The sequence below is a fragment of the Indicator indicator genome, chromosome 1 (genome assembly GCF_027791375.1).
Source record: "Indicator indicator isolate 239-I01 chromosome 1, UM_Iind_1.1, whole genome shotgun sequence".
In the NCBI taxonomy this organism is placed as follows: domain Eukaryota; kingdom Metazoa; phylum Chordata; class Aves; order Piciformes; family Indicatoridae; genus Indicator; species Indicator indicator.
This window is the reverse complement of record NC_072010.1, coordinates 73,147,128-73,163,333: the sequence shown is the minus strand read 5'-3', so window position 1 is coordinate 73,163,333 and position 16,206 is coordinate 73,147,128. Positions and strand designations below refer to the sequence as shown.

Sequence of the window (16,206 nt, the reverse complement as noted above, 5' to 3'; positions counted from 1 at the left end):
ACATCACTCCTTGGCTACTGATTCTGAATGATAACTGAGAACTCATCATCTCACCAGTAGGAGGAACTAGAATCTCCCACATCTCTTCCTTTCCTGCTCCCCTGGTACCTCTTCATGTGGCCATGTGATCAGGGAGAGTCTGCTTCTACTTAAACTGCTCAAATAAGTCTAGGAGATTGAAGGTCATATCTCTTCTGTACAGCCGTAGAGAAGTACAAATTGTCACAAAAAGAGAGTATCCCCTTGTTCATCTATGTGACCAGTGGCATAGCCACAGTTTGTGGGTGCTTCTGCAACAGATACCTGGGACTTATATTTGGACCGTTATATTTTTTTATTGCTGTGTGTGAGATCCTTCTCCAGCTGCTCTCAGGCAACTGGAGCTTCATCTGTGGACACCTCCATGACTTGGCAGAACTTGCTGTATCATCTTGGGTGGGGACAGCCCTCCCATAACACTGGTTCCTCTTCTGGGTTACTATGGAAACAGCCACAAATTGTATTTGCTTGAAAGATTAGCAATGGGGAAGTATGACTTTGACTGCAAGGAAGCAGCTCAGAAAATACTCTTCCTTGGAACAAATGTATACTCCTGCAGAGAGAGCCAAAATCTGTATACATGGCTGTCACAGCAGTAGCCAAGTGGTTAAGAGCACAATCTTCTGTTTGAAAGATTTCTCTGAATTGAAACAAACCAACAAAAAATCCCAGGTGCAGCAAATATGAGAATGAATACAACCACAGATTTGGTTGCATGGGAGGTAGGACATGCTCCTCTCTTTCTAACATCAATTCTACATGGAGCTTTCCATATGAGTGATGCTTTGTATGCCTTTAAAGAAATTCTTTTCAAATATTTTTTCTATACCTTTTGGGTTTACCTTTCTCCCATTACTTTTGAATGAAAGGAAAATGAGATTGTTAAATTTTTGTGTGAAGATCTATGTGCATATATTTGTAAATGTATAAGTTTGTAAATGTAATTATTTAACATATCGTCATATAAAATACTAATGATTTTTGAGTCTGAACCATGAGAGAAGAACAGTGGGAACAATTGTTGTCCAGTTTATTAGCTCCTTACCTGCACATATTATAAATCCAGAGAAGTCTTTTCATCCTTTATGGGTCTATCCAAAATGGGCTGATGACCTGATCCGGTGATTAGCTCCTTAGTAGTGTTACTGAGTAGGTCAGTAGAGGGAGACTGCTCCATTCTAGCATGTAGGTATAACCATTTTGAAGAAACGTTCAAAGTGTAAACCAATCCTGTGTCACACTGATATCCTTATTTACACAGCGTCACAATTTCCAGCTACTTACATGGCTGAGGAGTGCCAAGAATGATGCTAAGAGATTTTTTGAGCATTGCAGACATGGTCCTCAAATAGCAGGGGGTCTTCAGGCCTTCCTAGATTTTGCTTGCACATGATTGCTTTTGCTTTTGATGAAGCAAATAGCCAAATTGCACTAAGAATGCCTCTGCAGAATCATAGAAATGTTTCAGTTGGAAAAGACCTCTAAGATCATCAAGTCCAACCATCAATCTAACACCACTCTGGCCATTAAACCATGTCCCAAAGTGCCATGTCTACATGTTTTTGGAACACTTCCAGAGACAGTGACTCCATCACCTCCCTGGGCAGCCTATTCCAACGCTAATATCATAATACCCAATATAAACCTCCCTTGGAGCAACTTGAAGTCATTTTCTGTTGGTTTATTGCTTGTTACCAGGGAGAAGAGACCAACACCCACCTCACTACAATCTCCTCTCAGGTAGTGTAGAGAACCTTTTCAGGTCTCCCCTCAGCCTCCTCTTCCCCAGACTAGACAATCCCAGTTCTTTCAGCTGCTCCTTGTAAGACTTGTGCTCTAGACCCTTCCCACAGCTTTGTTGCCTGTCTTTGGACACACTCCAGCAACTTCTTGCAGTGAGGGTCCCAAAACTGAACACAATATTCAAGGTGTGGCCTCACCAGTGCCAAGTACAGGGGCACAATTGCTTCCCTACTCCTGCTGGCCACACTATTCCTGATACAGGCCAGGGTGCCAGTTGCCTCCTTGGCCACCTGAACACACTGCTGGTTCATATTCAGCCGACTGACAACCAGCCCCCTCAAGTTCCTTTTCTGACAGGCATCTGTCCAGACAGTCTCCCCCAAGCCTGTAATGTTGCATGGGGTTGTGGTGACCCAAGTGCAGGACCCAGCACGTTGGCCTCACATAATTGACCTCAGCCCACCAATACAGCCTATTCAGATCCTTTTGTAAAGCCTTCCTACCTTTCAGCAGATCAACACTCCCACCCAATTTGGTGTTATCTGCATACTTACTGAGGATACACTCAATCCCCTCATCCAGATCATTGATAAAGATAGTCAAGAAGACTGGCCCTGAAACTGAACCCGGGGAACACCGCTTATGACCAGATGCCTTCACCACTACTCTTTGGGCCTAGCCATCCACCCAGTTCTCAACCCAGTGAAACATCCACGCATCTGAGCCATGTGCAGCCAGTTTCTCTCTAGGGAGATGCTGTGGGAGACAGTGTCAAACGCCTTACTAAAGTCCAGGTAAACAAAATCCACAGCCTTTCCCTCATCCACTAAGTGGGTTACCTTGTCATAAGAGGAGATCAGGATTGTCAAACAAGACCTGCTCTTCATGAACTCATGCTGAGTAGGACTCAATGTGACCTATTCCATGACCTTCCCTGGCACCAAGATCAGACTGAGAGGTCTGTAGTTCTCCAGGTCCTCCTTTCAGTCCTTCTAGATTTGCATCATGTTTGCCAGTGTCCAATCAGCTAAGACCTTCCTGGTTGGGCCAGAACTGCTTGTAAATGATGGAAAGTGGCTTGGTGAACACTTCTCTTAGTAATCTGAAGAATGAAAGGCATACAGGGATGTCTTTCATTTTTATAATTCATGCTATTTTTTCCTTTTTTCCCACATTTCTTTCTAGAGCTTTCAGCCTTTGAGATTCTTTTATGCCCTAATTAGCTTTATTGTTTATACTACTCTCATTCTCTAATTAGACTAATCACATCACAGGGGAGCTGAGTCTTTTCTGCTTTTTCTCTAATTATTTTTGTTTTGTCAAGCCTGGCTGTTTCCTGCTGCTTGTTCTTGTCCATGTGTTTTTACTCTCTACAAATTGATGTTGTCATGTAATATTGTTTTTTTCTTTACCTGAAGATCTTTTCCATTTTTCCTATACTGGCCATTTTTGGCAATGTGTGAAGCCCTACAGTTCCATTTAAGCATGGCAAGACCTATATCAGAGATTGTGGATAACAAAAGTGAAATGAAAGTGAAGGTAATGTCTTTAACTAGCTTTCTGGATTCTTCACCTCAAGTTCTATCATGTAAACCACATTTGGGCAAGCCTTTATCCTTTCTTCCCATTTGCCATCGTTGTGGTTGCTTTGTCCTGTAGCACGCTTTGTATACTGGTCAGTCACTTATAGTAGTGATGAATACTTGCTGAGGTGTGGAATTGTCAGTCAATATAATTATGCCTGTGTAACACACAGCAGTGTTGCTATCAGACTCAAAAAAAAATTAAGGAAATGAAGTTTTTGCAGAAAGTTTACTGGTTACTAATCTCAGATTTTTCATATATCCTAGTAGGAATGCCTGAAAGTGAGTGTGATGCAAAGCTGCATCAGAACAGTGTGTAGCATGTATTAATTGGAGCCATTTTATGGAAAAAGTGGCATAATTTTGTTTAAAAGTAGAAACAGCTAATTGGTCTTTGCATGAGTTAAATTTCTGAATGTAAAAGGGAAACTTTTAGATCTAGGACTATGATAAGAATAAACTTGTTTTGAAATACCACTTTCCCCATTTAATTTCTTGTTGCTGTTTTTCGTGAATGATGTTCTCCTATTTCAAAAAGGAAGCACCTTGATATCTTCAGACTATGCAATCACCTCTTCACAAATGAAGCATCAGTGCAATGTCACACCGGAATCTGCCTAACAGTTGACCTGAGGTAGTGGATAATTCAGCCTCTCTAACTTATTCATTCTCTTCTGTTGACTCTTCAGACAGCGCTTACAGCAGAGTTAGAATGAGTGTTGTGGCCACTCAGGGGTGAAATAATGCTCCACATCTAGCATGGCTTCTAGATGATAACACTACTAAACAAGCAAGCTGAAACCTTAAAGGGAGGTTTTGATTTTACAGTCTGAGTTCACGCACACCTCACAAATTACAAGAAATTCCACTGTCTTCCACCGTGTTACAAAGTTAAATATACAGACACTTTTTGAACAGGCCTTATATTTAGAAGATTCAATTACCAGTCACCTCTGCATATTTATTTAGCTCTCTATGTTTTAGTAATTTCTCTCCCACAGCAGTCCAGCAATAGCAGAAGACATTTTAAATTTCTTGCAAGTGTTTCTGAGAGTAATGAGATCTGCATATTGACTGTATGTCTAGCAGATTTATTTCGGAATTTCTGGTGGTGCCTGGCTGAGGTTCTGAATGGCATAAATCTGAGCTTTCTGAATAATTATAGTTTTGATGAGAAATGTCTCTGGAAGAGCCAGGCCTTGGAGAGTGTTCTAAATTCACTCAATTATTTAACATCTTCCAGAAACCTGCCCCACAGCCAGAGTCCTGTGATGGTGCTTGATTCTCTTCAGCTGTTTCTTAAGCTTTGGGATTTATACTTTAGCAAAAGCAGTAGTATGGCAAGAAGGACCCTACTCTGTCAACTATCTACAGCACCAGGACCAAGACTTTGACAGGAACCTTTTGAAAGGGATTCTGCAATACAAACACAAGTATTTGTACTTCAGATAAAGCTTTCTTCCTTAACATGAAGGTTGCTGAGGTGGTTGTAATTATTAGAGAATTTCTGGTGATCCATGCTTCAAATAATATGACTATAAGGAAGTAGCTACCATGACCAGGTCAAACTTAATGAAAACCATGGTTTAGGTGAACACTATTCTTAAAGAATATATAACTAGTTAAATGCACTTGCATCAAAATGTTGTGTAGAATTGTAGTGAATCATTGTACTGCAGGCTTACTGCTTGCTTTTTTTTTTCCTTTCAAAGATATCACTTCAATTTTTCCAAATTATTCAGCTCAAGGTCAAAAACCAGTGGCTTTACTGAGAAGACACCACTACTGAAAGTTTCCTCAGAGGAAAACGGGTGAGTTACTTTCATTTTACTCGAAATACTGTTTTTATAAGCTCTCTTCTATTTAATTGTGCATGGTTTTTTTCTTATATCCTGACACTAAACCTTCTGGGAAATAAAGTGAATAGCAGGGGTTCTGAGAAGAGAATTACTCTGGAGGACCTCGAATATGAGGAAGGGGCTGTAAATGGGAAAGGGAAGGATTTAAGGTCTGAGGTCAGGCAACTGCAGGACATATGTGTTTATTTCCTCTGTGTGGTGCTACACCAGGTGCACTGGAAGATACAGTAGAGCTGTAGAAAGCATCCTTATGGGGATTTACACAACAAATCCTGAGGTAGATCTGCCTGGTGCATCAGAAAGTTGTTTCTCCCAGCTGCACCTAAACATCATGGGGTCTTGGTTCTTTCTTCCCAGTCTACCCAGCTGTGTCACCAAGTAGAGCTCATCTTGTACTGCATAAGTCTTTCTATGATTTTTTTTCCATTAATATCTCTCACAGTGAAGCTAAGGACATGACAGGTCAGTTGTATCTACCACCTGTTGAAATAAACCTCTCTTTTGTTTCATTATGTTTGCTGAAAACATATGACAGGTTGCAGCGCATGGCTCTTCATAATCCAGATTTTACCACAGATGATGATTCATGGGACCACAGCTCTGCAGAATTTGAGCAAAGGTTTCAACTGGGAAGTGAAATGACAAGTTTGTCCAGATTTGCTGCTTCTGAGAAATATGAAATCTTGGACAACCTTCACATTAAGTTCAATTTATCAAAGATGAGGTCTGAATTGAAATATTCATTTATTTCTTATTGCATTTTTAATTATTATATTTTATTAAAAAAATTCTGCAGAAATTAGTTTTAAATATAGATGTCTAGAAAATTTATTTTTTGAAAATCAATAAAATAACACTGCATAGTTATGTAATATTTTGCACTGATGTCTTATAGATAAACTGATTCCAGACTCTACTTAATGATAAATAACTTCTTTGTTCTTATAAGCATCAACCATGGCACCAATTCTAAATTTGTGATTAAGTGCCTTCTGTATTTCTCTTAACATTTCTATGAAACCATTTCTTAAAAGCTCCTTAGTTGATTTGACACCTTCATTCAGTGTTTTGTTGATTTTTTGAAATACTTACCTTAAAATATGTATCTAACACAGTCTTTCTGCACTCATCACAGTAGCTCTTCACATATATACAATATTTAGTATAACTGAGAATATTTCCATCTTTAAGTACATTAGTATATCTCACTCTTTACCTCGAATTTGTCTCATTTAGCCCTGAGGAAATCGAATCTGTTAACATATTAATACATATGAATGTGTATTCTCAGGATATTTTTGCCAGGAATTTAACTAGCAAACCCTTTAATCTTGAATGCTAATTCTCTGCAAATAGATGCCAGAATTGCATGGAAACCATCACTGCACGTCTACATCTCTGTGTTAATCTGTAGACCCTTTCTGAGATATCTGTGTATCTTTTCCCAATCTGTATGTTGTCTTAACTCATTACTGCACAGTTGTTTTCCTCCTTTCATCATGTGTAGAGTGTTGTGTGTAGTGCTGCTCTCCTGCACTGCTGCTGAACAAATGGAGCAGGAGAATTTCAATGGCCTAAATTAGTGCAATATGCGCAGATGTGAAGAAGTTTGGCAGGCGTTTTTCTTCACACTTGCCATAGCTTTTCCTGGTATTTGATGAAACAAAAGCGTCAAGTGGGAGCATAGAAACCATTGTTTCCAGTACAGCATAGGCTGATAATCTGGAGGGTAGTGCAGTTTTCTGACAGTACTGCCTGCAAAGTATTTTCATTACTATAGTGCTGGTTGGACATATGGAGCCAGCTCACTTGCCTGTCATAAATCAGCATAACTGCTGAGATAAATAAATGGAGCTAAATTGCCCCATGCCACATGCGGATCAAGATAAAAGTTATTTGGTTTAAAACAGAGGGTAAAATCTTTCGTAGAGTTATACTTCATGCCTTTCTAAGTAAAGTCAGGTAGGATTGTGCTGGAAGCATGTATCAGTGCAGGATCTGGCCCAGGGTTTGTACTAGCGTTGCTGTGCCACGTTAGTACTGTGGAGGCAGACTGCAAATCACAGATGAGTCAAATACTGATCAATTCTCAACCGTAAGATGTTAAAAAGTGCTGCTTCTCTAATACAAAATGCCATGAAAACAAACAGATGGGAGGAAGAGTCTTCCAAATTATAGGTTTAATAAAACAACCATTTCCAAAAACTTGTTCATTCTATCTTGCTATCTCCTTTAGATGAGTTTCTGTTACTTACAGGCAAATGGTTATGAATTTATAAAGGCTTAATTGATGGATTTTGTTTTATCTTTTTGTCTTAAAATCAAATTATTGCTGTTTCTTGTTTCATTGATAATTTGTATAACTGTTGTTGTTATTAATATTATAAATGATAATTTAAAAGTACAAACATAAAATACCAAGTGCATTAAAACTATACCAGTCTGGACTGGCGTTTAGTAATTCATAACATAGTAAATTCGCAGAACAACTAGAATAGAACTGTAATGTAGATATGGAGAGAAGAGACAAACACCATAGAGGATGCATGACTAAACTGGCACTAGGTATTTTACATAATCACACAATATCAAAAGAAGTTGCCAGTTACGAGGTGCTGATAATGACTTTTGTTGTCAATTCTTTCTTTTCAAGCCTCATTATGTTCTTTCCCTTCTCTACTGCTTTGTTTTTCAGTAGAGCAGGGCTACCTGGAGTTTCTGAAAGAAACCACCTTACTAGCTTCCCTCCCTTCTTTTTCTTCTTTCTCTAGATTTTTATATTGTGCGAAGTTTTTTTAAGGTTGCTACCACTTGTATTTCGTAGGATATTGTAGTCCCTTTGTACTAGCTTATCTGTGGCAACACGTTTTTACTAGCTGCTGCTTTTTTTCCCCGCCTGTTTTGAGAATTCTATAAAACAAGGCATCTTCAGAAAACATTTTTGAAAAATAGGTCTCCAGTCACTTATGTTGCTTTTGGTCAATGACCTTGACTTAGTGACTTATTTCCTCTGTGATTAAAATGATTTCTGACTCTCTTCAGCCTACTCTGCTTTAATATTTTGTTCTATAACATGTCAATGCAACTATTTATTGCACTGTTTTCTTCTCAATTTAATTATATCCTGGTAAGTTGAAGTGTTTTCCTTCTTGCATGTTTTCCCTCATGCTTAAATCAAGCCATTTGTCATTCTGTCTGAAAAGTAATGTGTGAATGTTTACTTTAAAAAAATAGGATAAGAATATCAATGCCTTCAATTAATGAAAAGATTAAATAAAGGCAAATCACCAAAGAGTTCTGTAAATTAAGACATCTGTGCAACATTCTTATGGGCAGCCAGAAAATAAGTTGAGCTGCCTTTTATGGTAAGACTTTAAAAAGCAGTAATTTAAAAGTTCTAAATATTAAGATTTCTTAGTTGAGAGCATACATTTCAACATTCACATTTTAATTTAGAGCTATTCTTGCTCAACCCCCTCAGTAGTAAGGTCTGACAGTTAGAAAATTTGATGGCATCACATCTCCAGAAATGGATATTCTTTCAAAGGGCACAGATCTGCTATGGTAAAATGCCTGCTTTTGCTAGTTGGTTTATGTAGAGATGCTCATGAACTATATATTGGGTTCAAAGATACACTATTAAACCCAGGAGATTATTCAAGCTTATTTTTGTCTTCAAACCATCTTTTCCCTTCAGGATATATATTAGAAGTCTGGTTTTGGTGAAGTCATTCCTGACACCACCGCTTTATGCAACAAGCTGAGCTTTCTGCCTGGCCATGCTACCTCACTTTGCCTCGCTGGGAGAGACCTGGGCAAGCTGATGAGGCTCTTTTGTTTGTTGGGGACTAAGAGTAGCACTGGAGAAGTGGCTTCAGGTCCCATCACTCGCTCATGCTGCAGGCTTCACTGTCTTTCCCAAGGTGTAAAACCTCCTTCCTGTACAAGGAGAACCAGCTGGCAGCAGACCTAGGGCAGGAGCTCTTGTAGTCACTGAGATTTCCCAAGACCCTGCAGACTGAGTTGTGGTGTGCATACCCTGAAGTGGTATATTATTGTGGTATATTTGGTCTCTTCTCTCAGGCAACCAGCAGCAGAACAAGAGGACACAGTCTCAAGTTGTGCCAGGGGAGGTATAGGCTGGATATTAGGAGGAAGTTCTTCACAGAGAGAGTGATTGCTCATTGGAATGGGCTGCCCAGGGAGGTGGTGGAGTTGCCATCGCTGGAGACGTTCAAGATGAGACTGGATGAGGCACTTAGTGCCATGGTCTAGTTGATTGATTAGGGCTGGGTGATGGGTTGGACTGGGTGATCTTGGAGGTCTCTTCCAACCTGGTTGATTCTATGATTATCACCTATAAGTGTTTTATATAATGTTTCTGAAATGTCGGAAGTATTAATAGAACAGAAAATGTTCGTTTTACACTACCCATGTAGTAAATATATGTTTCTTATGTTTCAGATGCTGTCTAAAATTCCTAAAAGTTTCAGGCCTTTTTATCTTTGTAGTTGTCTGCTCTGTAAGTATTGATTATACAGTCCTCATGTGACTCCCATTTCTTTAGAATTAGTTCAAAATGGGCTGTGGCAGACATTTGGTCTTGATTAATAAAGCAATACATGAAGGATGGGGTCAAGATTGCAAAAAATGAAAATACTGTGGAGGGCTTCATGCCTAATCAGACCACTGCTGGGTTCACTAGCTAGCACCCTGGACAATATGATAGGGTAAGCAGTTGAGTTTTAGCAGGGAAGGCAGCTTAAACTCAAATTTGTATTTCATTCATGGTTGCATGTTGAATTTAGGGTGAGTCTTTAGATACTGGATAATACCTGAGGAACATTAACAGGAAAAGCTGTGCTGGGAAGGGTATGCCAGCAATGACAGTACTCTCAGATGTGAAAGGCAGAACATTGGGAGGTAGGCATCTCCAAAATGGGGCTGCCAGAATGCTGACCTTCTCTACCCAAATGTTCAAAATCAGCAAAATATTAGTCTGCAGGACTTAAGAAGCATTTCAGAAATTTGGAATTTATCCTTTATCTTTTACCTGCTGTGAGGACCTTTATTTTGGCTAACAGTATTTATGTATCAGAGGCAAAATAGATGACACAGTATTTCCTCAGATGTAGGTGTGCTTTCTGGATAGATCCTTTATCTTATAACTTTGTTTTAAGAGACACTTGGATAAAATTCATTGAACATATGACTTTGGCAGTAAGTTTTTGGAAGGAATATTATTCGACCTTGTTAAAGAATCCTAGGGCAGCTTTTCATCTGTGGTGGAAACATACCTGAAAATATTATTACAATTTAATGTACAGTTTGAATGACTCGTCCTTGAGATAGGCTTAGTAGATATTTTTTCAGTTTTTGTGTTATTAACGAATGTTTTGGTTTTGTCCTTGCCCTAGATTTTGTTTGGCATTTATCCAGATCAAAGTATGTCCTGGCAAATGTTGGCTGTATCACCTCTGGAAAGCTTCTGTATCCTTCTTTCATTGAAAAAAAAAACCCTCCAAAACTGAACTGAAGTTTCATTGATGAACTCTTTGATTGGGTGGGTATTCACTGTCTTATACTGAGTATAAGGGGCTGCAGTTAGACTTGTCCTTTGAGGCAGGCCACAGTGGTGCTCCCTATGCAAGTTAGGCTGAATGACACCTGTCTGATGTGCCTTTTGCCACAGCCTTTTGGTCCAGACTCTGCATGAAGCCAAGAGTGTGGAAGTGGGTTGCAGACCCAGTGGGATGAAGGAGTAGTAAATAGTTAGGACTATGGCTATGACACGCACCTGACTACAGAAACTGCACCCCAGACCAGTCATCACCTGAAACTGTAGTGTGTATTTGGACTATGATACTACCCAGTGAACTCCCTCAAAAGCAGAAAACCAGATGATTCATGATTATGTTTCCTAAGTGGCTTAGCCTACCTATATTTATGGAATTGTAGATCTGTAGATACTTTTCAGTGGAGATGCAGGTTTCTTTACAAAATTTCCACACATTTTTGCTCCTTAGTGAATAAAGTCCACAGATTGCCAAGCAATTCTTCAAAAGACAAAGCAATAGAAAAACCTCAGATAAAAATGATTCATCGCAGGTGAATGCAGACCTGAACGTGAAAGATCTTTGAGGGATGAACATTCAGTTAGTAAACAAACAAAAACTTTTTCAAATAAATTGACCACCTTGTTTCCTCCATATTTCTCATTTAATCAGTCTGGTCCCCAGTCTGCTTGCCTCTTATTTCATCAGTGTAAAAAACTGATTCACCTATAGATATATTTCACAAGCTCCTGAGAGGTGTCTTGTATTGAAAAGATGTGACAGGATTTAATTTTTGAAATGCATTTTTTTCCTGTCTAACTGGGTAATTCTATGACTTTGAACAGGGAGAGTCCATTTCAAAACGAATCAATTGCTAACATTCTCAACGTCACCAATAATGGCACAATAAAATACAATAATTAGTATGGTAGAGGATTTAAAAAAGGACAGTGCTTGAGGGCCATTTGTAATAAATAGGTGAGATTCCTTTTTTGGAGGAAAGCAAGCCAACATTTAGTGAGACCAGTGATAATTTCATCTGTACACTCCTATCAATATCCTGGTCACATCAATGTTTTTGTTCTCCTTGAAACTGTTGCAGAAAGTTTCCATATATGTGCACCATTGAACAGCACCAGACTGCCATGACCCAGTCTATCAAATAAGGGTGTCTTTAAGTTCAAGTTTTAGTCAATCGTCATAACATAGCTTAAGGATTTCCTCTATTTCCACAGATTGTGGGTTGGAACAATAGCTGCTCCATTGCACACATTGATTCTGCAGCCAGTTATTCCTCCTAATTATTTCAGAGATGTGCTGGTGAGACTGGAATTTGAGCAGAAACAGGTGTTACTATATCTTACATTTTCCCTATCACATCAGGGTGCTTTCACTCAAATAGTTGTCAGAATGCAGCACTCCGATTTCTCGACAAACCTGGGGTTTGTGTCATATGTGTTGTGAACTGGATGTTCTGTTCCTTACCTGAGGTCACTGACCTAGGGAAAAATATGAGTGATCCAGCGAAGCCATGCTTATTTTTCAAGGTAATTAAAGCAGAACGGTCAAGGAGAAACTGTATTTCTAAATGAGGTTTGGAAAAGGCACAAGCAATTCTGAATGTCATCTCACCATTGTTGCTAGTCTGCATTTGCACAGAAGTAAATTCATATAGTTGCGTTCCACTTCACTACATCGTGAAGACAGTATTAATCTCTTGGGCTAGACTTGGATAATGATAACCACACAGCAGTGCTGAATATGATTTATGCTGGCTGACAGACCATGGAATTCCCAGTGGACATTAGGTGCTGCTCTCCAAATATCTACAAGAAATACATGATAGGCTGGCAGGTGTGATTGTAGTAGTTCTTTGTCACAAAACCCTTAGAGGTTACTATATGAGAGTGTGGGAAATAAGCCTGTTAGCTCATATGATGCCAATTTTACCTCTTGTTCATGCTTTGAAAGCTACTAATCAGTGTTGAAGGGGTACTAACAACCATATTTTTAAAAAATTTTTCTTCTTTTAAATTTTTTTCCTCTCATTTTTTTTTATTTCCAAAAATACATTGATGTGTTTTTTAGGGGCGTGTGCTTGCTCACACATACAATGCATCTATATACACAAGAAAAATAAAAACAAAATTTGAAATATTTTTAAAAACCAAATTATGTCATCCCCTTTGGACTTCATATCCATTGTCATCCTGGTGTCATTTACATATTTGTGTTTTTTCTGTCATGCCCATTAGATTGTAGGCTTCCTCAGAGGCTGGACTTTGTCTTTTGTGCTGTGAGAAGCCTGTATCAGCTGGTGTGAGGGTGACTTGTTTTTCATGTAACATCTCTTTATCACTTTTCCACTTGCTCATTTGTTTATATTTTTATACTTTTATCTCTTGCTTGGATTAACTCTAGCTGTTTTCCTTTCCCTTATCTTTTTTTTCTATTAGCCTACTATATCTCCCTTTGCCCATTCTCATGGGTACAAACCTGTCATGTAGCACTGAGGTTTGTGGGCTGCAGTTTTTGAAAACGTTTTGCCTCCCGTGAATTAATAGAAGCCTTTTGAGTCTGTAAATTGTGGGGTTTTTGTTGTTTTTATTTTTAATGCTGATTTCCCCATTGGCACCCGACCCAAGTATACTTTTTTAAAAATAATGACAGTATTGTTCCATTTCACAACACTTGGGATTTATTTGCTTATAAATTCTTTCAGTCAGCTCCATAATACCAGAAAGAAGTAAGTTTATACCAAAGCCTGTCTAGAGAACTCTTTTCTTCAGGAAGCAAGATTCAATACCTCTATTGATGCAAATGTGTGAAACATTAATTTTCAGATCTTTTGCTCAAAGGCTGTTTGTTAACTGGGAAGTATCAATAATTAATAAGATGATGTGCCTTTGGAAAGTGTATTATAAAAACAGAGGAAGAGATATAAAGTCTGAATAAACTCTATCATTTCTTAGTTTAGTTACCTTGTTCTGTGACTATTTGACCATTCGAACCTTCAGGTAACTTCTCTCCGTCAACTGTTTGGCCAAAGAGTGAATGAGAAATATTGTTCTTCTCCACAGCTTACATACAGTTTCAGACTTGAAGATCTTCTGAAATGATAAGTGTACTCTCTGTTCTTTCCTTTGTTTCTAATGATTTCCACCCTGATCTCAGCAAAATTTTGTATTTTTCTTCTCAGTGTGGAACAGAAAGAGGGAACACCACTGTGTCCTAGCTGCTGGACATGAACTAGGCTTTATGAAATTAGAAAGTATTGAGTATCTGTGGATGTTGTTAAGGAATTATGTGATCAAACAGTATGCTACCTCACTGTCATTTGAAAGAAATGTCTGTCTCCCTGATACAGAGCGTTCTTTTCTTTCACTGTACTTGATACAATGATTGTTATTCTTACACTTCGCAATAGTAGAAATATTTTCTCTTTATAAAAAAGATAAAACTTATTCCAGTACATTTCTCATGCAATGGGTCTCATGTTACCATTTCACTCTGTCCCTGACAAGATTTAGAGTAAAAATCTTGTTTACTTCCATTTCAACCTCTGTACTTGTGGCAGTTCTTGTTATAGGTAAGGGAAAATTAGATCAGTCTAGGTGGAGGAATTTCATTTTCCTTTTTCAGCCTGATTGTCAGAATTTCCTTCTTTTGGACCTGAAACCTCTTAATAACTGGGGAGTGGATTGTGAATTCTTTCTGAGTCTGGCCAAGGATTTGGCATTTTTATAATGCCTTTCAGTCCTGATCTGCTTGTTTGCTTTAAGTGTTTGATATCTTCTCAGTAAAATTTTTGGAGTAAAAGCTGACATTTTGCAAGGTACATATTTACACAATATGCAGGGTTCCTTACTCACTTGCTCTTTATGTACGAGACAAAACTCACAAAACAAAAAATACATCATCTCAAGTCATGGCTGAATGAGTCCTCGGTCAGTCCAAATCGGACAAAACCAGATACCAAACTGTCTTGTCAGTGGCCATTTCCACTGACCTACCTCCTTCCTCAATAGCTCTTAAAGATTTCATCACATCTACTACAGGCTTAAGATCTAAAATTCAGAAAGCAGATGTATCTCAATAGCAGTAATACAAGGAAATTTACATCATAGGCCATTTTTCTCACTACATTTTGTTTCAGGGGAACTAGTTAGAACAATTTTATATATGAAAGTTAACAGTGAGGCTCTAGGCTGAGAAGACATAGGATGGGTAAATGTGCTGACCTTTTCAAATTTGTTGCTGAAGTTGCATGAGTTTGAAAGATTGGTGCAAGCGTGTTAATCATGGAGCAAACAAAAGCCACTAGGAAAATTTGTAATCGTGCCATGGGCATCAGTGACAGTAAAAATCACCTTTCCTACACTCTGAACCAGAAGTATATATGGAATGAAAAACTATGATGCAAAGAAACTAGTCAGATTTTTGCAGGCTTTTTTGTTTGTTTGTTCGTTTCCAGGGAGGTTCTAAACATGTGTTCTTCTCTTAGGAAGCATGAATTAACTTAAAAATAACCCCTTTAATTATTTTTCCTCTCTGAAATTTTTATTTATTTTGTAGCTCCAGTTCCCTACTGTCAGACCCTCCTCTGCCATTTTTCCTTGCATAATGAATTAAAAAATTATTTGTTTGTTGATCCTGTTGGAAATCTGCTAAGCATTTTGGCCCGCAGGCGATGTTCGAACTGCTAAGTAGATGTATGAAAACCAGAACCACATGAAGAGGCAGGCAAAGAAGCAGAATCTCAAGGCATTATTGAGAAAATACTGTAGAACAGAGAATTTATTATGGACTCAAAATACTTCTAGAACTGATGGAACACAGAGAAATAGGATGGAGAAATAGGAGAAATACTGTAGACAGAAATGGAACCAGATAGCTGACACTCAAAAAAAGGAAAAAAGAAAAAAGTTATGAAGCATTATTCAGGTATAGAAAAGTGTGTTGTTCAACTTGGTACTCTGTGAAGGGAAGATGTAAAAACAAATTAATAACATAGAGATAGCACTGAAAGAGAAAACTGCAGAGTGGCACAGAAATAATCTCAGTTAAGGACAAAATGTAAAAACAGGTGCTAAGACCTAAGCAAAATAAATTCTTTAAGATGGTAATATCCTACAGAAACTAATATGAGTGACTTGATTATAAATCAGGATCAGTAGTATATAAAGAAACTTGGTGAAAAATAATCAATAGACATGGTATTCTTAAGGTATATTTTACAGTAGGCAGAGTATGTCATACAAGTAGAAGTTAAAGAATGCATAAAATCAGCCTTCTACATATGAATATACCAGAGAAGCTCTGTCAATCATGGCTTGTCTTCTGGCTTTGTATATATCAAATGAATGGCATGATAGAGGGTAGAGCAGGAACTTGGTATTTAGCACGTGACTCAGCTTCACTTGAGTT

General features: G+C 38.3%; 1 protein-coding gene across 1 annotated transcript in view; it reads left to right on the top strand.

Moving 5' to 3' along the window:
- Nucleotides 1-16,206, top strand: part of OCA2 (OCA2 melanosomal transmembrane protein) — a 177,991-nt gene that overhangs the window by 21,790 nt on the left and 139,995 nt on the right. Inside the window, exons 2-5 of the mRNA XM_054384760.1 lie at nucleotides 5,078-5,176; nucleotides 5,760-5,948; nucleotides 9,689-9,746; nucleotides 10,642-10,714. Of these exons, the coding sequence (XP_054240735.1) occupies nucleotides 5,078-5,176; nucleotides 5,760-5,948; nucleotides 9,689-9,746; nucleotides 10,642-10,714 (419 nt within the window). The remainder of the gene's footprint in view (nucleotides 1-5,077; nucleotides 5,177-5,759; nucleotides 5,949-9,688; nucleotides 9,747-10,641; nucleotides 10,715-16,206) is intronic.